The sequence below is a fragment of the Etheostoma cragini genome, chromosome 16 (genome assembly GCF_013103735.1).
Source record: "Etheostoma cragini isolate CJK2018 chromosome 16, CSU_Ecrag_1.0, whole genome shotgun sequence".
NCBI classification, from domain to species: domain Eukaryota; kingdom Metazoa; phylum Chordata; class Actinopteri; order Perciformes; family Percidae; genus Etheostoma; species Etheostoma cragini.
Genome location: NC_048422.1, coordinates 413,144 through 419,792, shown reverse-complemented (window position 1 = coordinate 419,792; position 6,649 = coordinate 413,144). Strand labels below are relative to the sequence as shown.

The 6,649-nt window shown below is 43.6% G+C and overlaps 1 protein-coding gene across 2 annotated transcripts in view; it reads left to right on the top strand.

Moving 5' to 3' along the window:
- The window catches only part of slc12a2 (solute carrier family 12 member 2), a 52,908-nt gene that overhangs the window by 13,978 nt on the left and 32,281 nt on the right, over positions 1–6,649 (top strand). For both annotated transcript variants that reach the window (XM_034896593.1, XM_034896594.1), the window contains exon 2: positions 5,979–6,098. In XM_034896593.1, coding sequence (XP_034752484.1) covers positions 5,979–6,098 — 120 coding nt within the window. The remainder of the gene's footprint in view (positions 1–5,978; positions 6,099–6,649) is intronic.

Genomic DNA, 6,649 nt, shown 5'->3' with positions numbered 1-6,649 from the left:
ATTAATACCATTAATTCCAACATCAGGACGAGAGTAGAGACAACCGCTGTCCCCATTAATACCATTAATTCCAACATCCGGATTTCAGAGACTTTTCAATCTCAAATATGCCTGCATATTATTTTTTTAAACTGGCTGCAGAGAATATGGTGCTAAAATATATTTAAAAAAAGTTGATTTATTTCCATATCAATTGTTCTAGTCAATGCCACTGGGAGCCACTGGAGAAGGGCTGAACCCTGTACCAGAGGATTCTGTCTGGAATGATTCAGCATAGATTAGTAAAACTCCTTAAATGTAAAGCAGAGCCCAGTTTTCCCAGGTAAATCTAATCTAATATAGTGGATACCTTGGAAAGCTTGAAGCGTAGCTGTCTGTTGAATTACAGACTCCCAAACAGTTTGAAACAGCTGCAGACGCCAGTGTGTAGACTAAACTGTCCAGGGCTTATCATCAGCCGATTGCAGGAACAGAGATAGAGCCGAGAAATCTGCGTCTGGGATCCGATACGTCTGGCTGCAGGATGTGTCCTAACTAAGAGGAAACACTGATGACAGCTCTTCTTTTTTTCTTTTTGCAGCGTTCCAGCTCTGCCTAAAATGTGTCTGTTGCGAATGAACCCGATAGACAGTTTGTCAAAAGTCTTTTTTTTTTATTGTTTTTGACAGATTCGGGGACAGTCTAGTGAACATGCACATGATGCGGAGAAGCACTTGTTTCCACATTCCGGAGCTTCAACTTCATTAGTGTCACAAAGAGAATCAAAGCAAACAGGCCTCCAACATGTGTTAATGCTTTCTTTCAATCATCAGTAGAAGACAAGCAGATAATCGTCCAGAACAGTCCTCCTCCATCAGAGATGACATGAAGACCGGGGACGGTCAGCCCCGGTCTTCATGTCATCTCTGATGGAGGAGGACTGTTGGAGTACTGTCCCTGGTGCCACACAAGCACAGCCGACCTTTAGATTTCCCCCTTACATAATGCCATCAGCAGCCGGACCTGTAGACTGTCCTGTTGCCCGGCTGTTTCCATCATTTGAGCCAGAAGCAGATTTAAAGGGGCTGTAGTGCACACAAACATCTGCTGTGTGAAGATAAAGTGGAGGGATGGATAGAGATGGAGCAGTTCCTAAATGGTGCTGTACGATAAATTGTCTCGGAAGTAATTTAGATTTAACTTTGTCTCCTTAAGTCAAATTTAAAAATACATCTTTGAGTTATAAATCACTGTCCCAGATAATAATGTAATGACACAAATACACAGCCTATGAAGTAAACCACTCTTCTTTATTGTCATACAAATATTTGTTTAATGTGGCTGACAGTGATGGCGTCTGACTTTGAGTTCCTCCTCAGGATCTGGGAATGGGCTCGCCAGTCTCCTGCCAACCCTTGCTGACCTGGGCTAGCAGCTGGCTCCCATTTTCCAGTGCAAACGAAGAGGGATTTCTGCCATTTGGTTTAAATGTTTGAGCCATGTGAACCGGAGCCTGTTTAGGGCTCAGTGTGGAAACTCAGTCAAGTACCAACAGCTGGAATCCAAAATTCAATTTTATCTAGCGATAGTACATCTGGTACCCACTCACTAGCACCATTCAGTTTGCCTAATAAAGGGATTTATTAGCTGGGTGTTATCCTATAGGGGGATCGAGGTAGGTTAGTTAAAGATCAACACGCAGCACGTATGAACTTAACATGGAAGTCCATTACGCACCAACCTTCACAGCTCCACGGTTTCCACATACTGTGCACAGACTAAATTCTGTCAGTGCTCAAATAATTGAAACATGTGTAGACCTAATGAAAGTAGCACATAAAATAAGTCCAACGTGATGTCTACTGTAAATCCTAAGTCATGCACCTTCCCTCTACCACAGCTGGAGCCCATTAACGGAGACGCTGCGTTAGTACCCAGAAAGGAAGGATTTCATGACTTCACTCGGCTCTGCAGTCTTTGGACTCGTGCAGGGTTTCTAACCAAGGACAATGGGTGGAACAGCAAATATTTGAATATAAAAGACAAAGGTGTGACTCATGTAGAGTAGGGGGGGGGGGAATCGGATCTCTAGGCACCTCACAATTCAATTCCGATTCCGAGGCCAACGATTGTGATTATGAGTGCACTTTAGGGCTGGGCGATAGTGTGCCTCCTCCTTTAGTCTTACTGTGTGCATTAGTCACTGTCCCAGGAGGGCTATAAGGGGACTAATGTCCTCTGTAACAAATACCGTCTCCCTTCTACACGTAACAAACACGTAAATGCACTTAATTATTACAATGGATACCCACACTTCCTTCATTTCCAAGTGTATAAGTGTATACGAAACCCTTAAAAAAATATCTGTTTCAATATGCGTTGCCAGGGGAACATCTGTTTTCAGTTTGCATGCTTTTGTACTTCAGAGTGGAGCTGTGCTCTGCAGCAGCATGGCCTCATCAAAGTGTTAGTATCAGTGTTCTGGTAGTCCTCCACAGCTCTGTGTCAGTGCTGGACTATGGTCCGGCTACATTTAGTCTGGGAGAAGATAGAAATCGCTCTGGGTTGCTTGTATTTCTTTGAACCAATACTAAATACTAATATAATGGGGACTGAGCCCTGTAAGTGGATGGTACTGTGAAATCTGCCTGGAGCATTACAGTCTGCAATATTCAGCCCGAATTGGAACCTGCACGGCCACTATGGCCAATAGTTGGGTATTCTCCAGAAAAGTGGATAGATCCTTCCAAACCAGCTCATAATTTGGGCCTATTTTCTTTATTGACTAAAAACCAGACTAAATGAATGCTTAATGCAGCTATATCTTTTTAATTGTGGACAAAATAATTTCTATATCTTTGTTTTATTTCATTAGTTGGAATGATCGCTCATAGAGTTAACAAATACCCACACGTGGTGATTTGGCTGTTAAAAAGAAAGACGAGGAAGGAAAGATTTGGAGCTGAAGCGGCCTGTTGGAGCTGCCGTGTCAGATCGCAGCAGTGTTGCTGAGTCATGGATGGGGGGGCAGGGCGACAGATGGCCCAGGTGAGGTGATGCTCCCCCCCCCCCCACCTCTCGGCTCTGTAAGTCCCAGAGGCCCTCCACCCTCGGGTCATTTCTAACCCCATCCATACGCCTCTGTGCTGAGAGATCCGCCCATTTGTTTCATGTTTCCTCAGGCGATGGGATGCCCATGTGATAGTGCTGTAACCATGTACCTGCAGATAGCTCACCTGCTTCCATCTGGCATTGATTTACTGTCCCAAAGGTCGTTTATTCCCTGTGCCATACAGGGATTGGACAAAGAATGACTTCATCAGTTATGTTATCAGACGTGCTCTTTTATTTGCTGCTGCCTGCCCAGTTGCAGGATGGCAGCTTGTACTGCAGCCTCGGCCACAGTGTGGGAACGTGTGTGACTGGCGAATGGTTCCTGTACTATGTTACAGAGCTTTGAGTAATCTTTAAGAAAAGCTCTAGCTATAAAAGAACAGGCAGAAGCATTAAAAGCCTAACCGGAAAAGGAGAAGATAAACTGGAATGCTTTTAATGTGAAAACTCTGCAAACTCTCATAGTCAGCAGAAATTATTAGAAAAAAAAGAAAAAAAATCTAGAATCTATTATTAATTGTGCTCATTAAAATAGTTTTTCTCTGTAATAGCTTGTTTCCTTCTTCAGTTCACAGACACTATTTGAGCCATCATTTTAATATTTGCATTTATTTCCCTTATTACCTGAATCATTTTCTGTCAGATATGATTTACTGTCATCAGGTAGTGTCAGGAGACCGTATCCTCATAATGGGCATCAATAAACCAGTATTGTCCCCATCAGTGGACAGGGACCCTGAGGGCTTGCACACATCACTGCTGGTCAATGGACCCCCAGCAGGTCAGGACTACAGCAGCACAGGGCCTGTTCCATTTGACAGGATCCATAAGGTCAAGGTCATCCATACCCAAAGACAACTGACCCAATATGTCAACATTGGAATGTCAGTTGTAGTTCGTATTGTCCGGAGAACATCGAGATGAAAAGCAAGCCATGGTTAATAGGCATTTCTTTTAATGTCATTATTTTGGTCTTATGGCCAGGAAAGCTGATTTGATTTGTTTTTTGATATTTTTAACTACAATGCTACATCTGTCAATATGTATTTAGATGTTCTCATGGTATTCATTTCTTTATTTTAATAATTTTTCGGTGTTATTACCAGTCAGCTATTACAGAATGCTGTAATACACTTCGATGTGGGCGGAGCTGGGTGCATTCACAGCCCATATCCCACAATGCAATGCAGGCATTCGTATATGAATGGGACAGCGAGGTAGGTCTAAATTAGGGCCGCAGTTTAGAAATATAGAGTATAAATCAGGGTAGCCTGTATCTTCTGCCAGAGGATCAGAGCTCCTTGGCGTGGTGAATAAAGACAGACCAGACCATGTTCTCTGTGCTGGCCTGGACAGACCGTCACCTGACAAGCAACATGTAATGATAACACACACTTCCAGCCAGATGTTGTCCATATGAACACCAAGGGGCCTCTACGAGCCGAGCCCAGTGATTGGCTCATCATTGGACCTCTGATACCCTCTGACCCATGGCACCACCAACTCCCCAGTTTGTGAAGTGGTAGAATGACCGCAGGTCTCTATTTCTGAACAATAATGGCCTGGAATGGGAGAAAAAAAACAACAATATTAAACATTTGGAAAATTCATTTGGAAATTTCTATGCAGCAAGCCAACTTCCATTGTAGCTAATTATCCGCCATATGTATACATGTACATGCCATATGTGTATATGTATAAATATACGCCATGAGAAGGAGGTTTGTGGCTGACTTGTTAAACTGTTGTTAAAGTTAACAATCTTCTTGGCTGGTGGGGGGGGTGAAATGCTGTGAAAAGCTTCCCAATAAGTGTGGAGGTTTTGGTGCTATAAATGCACCCAGGACAGCGTGCTGTATACCCAACGAGTCTTGGCAGGGAGGCCACCGACGTCACAGCATTGTCTGTGCACGGGAGGGGGAGGGGGGGGGGGGGCTTCCTGTCTTTAACTGCTGTAGTAACAGCCACATGTGTCACACAGAAACCTGAGATCTGTCACATTTACAGTACGTGATTCTTGTATTCATACTGTGGTGTTAATCAGAAGTAGCCTGGCTGTCACATCGAAATACAGGAACCATTCAAATATTCATTTTAATGTGGCATTAATGTCCTAGTTTTCCCCCAGCATGTCCAGTGAAGCCAGTAGACTAAAGCAGTCAGAATGAATAATTAGGTTTTATGTTTCCATAACGTAAACTTTATTTCTAATGGCGTTTTGATTTGATCATGAAAAGGACTGGTGTGTTAAGGAGATACTAAGGCATGTTTGCTTGATTGACATTTTGTCTCAGCCAATCATACTCCACGCTAGGGCTTGCCTGTCCCAGCACAGATACTGTCAGGATCCCCCCCACCCCCCCCCTTTGACCAAAGTGTTTACTAGTGCTGGGACCATAGGCTTTAGTCCCGATTCAGTTCTATCCCGATACACGGGTGCTGATTGGATTTGTATTGTGATTTTCATTTGTTGGGATTCTAGGAGTATTGGGATGTTCTTTAACAAGAACAAACGTTGAATAGCAAACTTCTAGTGACATAATATCAGGAGACATTTGTAGCACCGTTTTCTAAGAAGAACGACCTCACGTCAGTCTGCTTTGGCTCCGTTTAGCAGGAAACTGATGTGTACTACCATAGAAACAGAAATCAGTTAGGTCAATCATTGGTAGAAAACACAATCAATTTATGGTACACAATCAATTCAATATTTGTTGCAAAAATATCACGATACACCCAGGTTTTGATTTTTTGCCCCACCGCTAAAGGTTACCACAAGTGGTCCAGGTTTGAAGAGGTCTGTTCAGTGAGCGGTTGATGACATCACCAACGGTTCTCCACACATTAAGCTGATTTGATTTTTCTGATTTTCCTTTGCTTTCTAGGAGCCGTTTGAGGATGGCTTCGCCAACGGGGACGAGCTGACCCCGGCCGAGGAGGCTGCTGCCAAAGAAGCAGCCGAGTCCAAAGGGGTGGTCAAGTTTGGCTGGATCAAAGGGGTGCTGGTGGGTCCCGTCCTAACCCTGCTCCCCTTTCTCCTCATTTAGGCTTCTCTTCTTGTTCTCTTTTTGTTTCTCGTCACATTTCTTATTCTTCAAGTCAGGTGACCCAGAAGAACAGTCCGAATCACACGGAAATCAAAGAGTAAATGATAGTGTGGTTAGATCGCCTCTCTCTGTAAAGTGTCCTGAGATAACTTCAAAAAAGGTAAAGTCAGGGATTATGATGGACTTTAAGTCCAAAAGTGTGTGTTGTGGACCCAGCACGCTCGCTGAGAACGCAGAAGTACGGACATAAGAGACTGACATGCAGGGGAATAAAACAGACGCACAACCCACACAGAGTGGCGGGGATTTATAGGGTTGGGCCTCGTTTTGATTACAACGTTTCTGATTCCAACAGCCATTCTTCCCTTTGATTCCGTTTTTTATTAACTGCTTATTTCATATATAAGAGGAACAGATCATTTTGATTTAATGGTGATTGACATATTGACCGGGCTTTTTCAGCCACACTAACTCTGCTCCCAGGCTGCAGCACAGCAACTGTCTAGAAG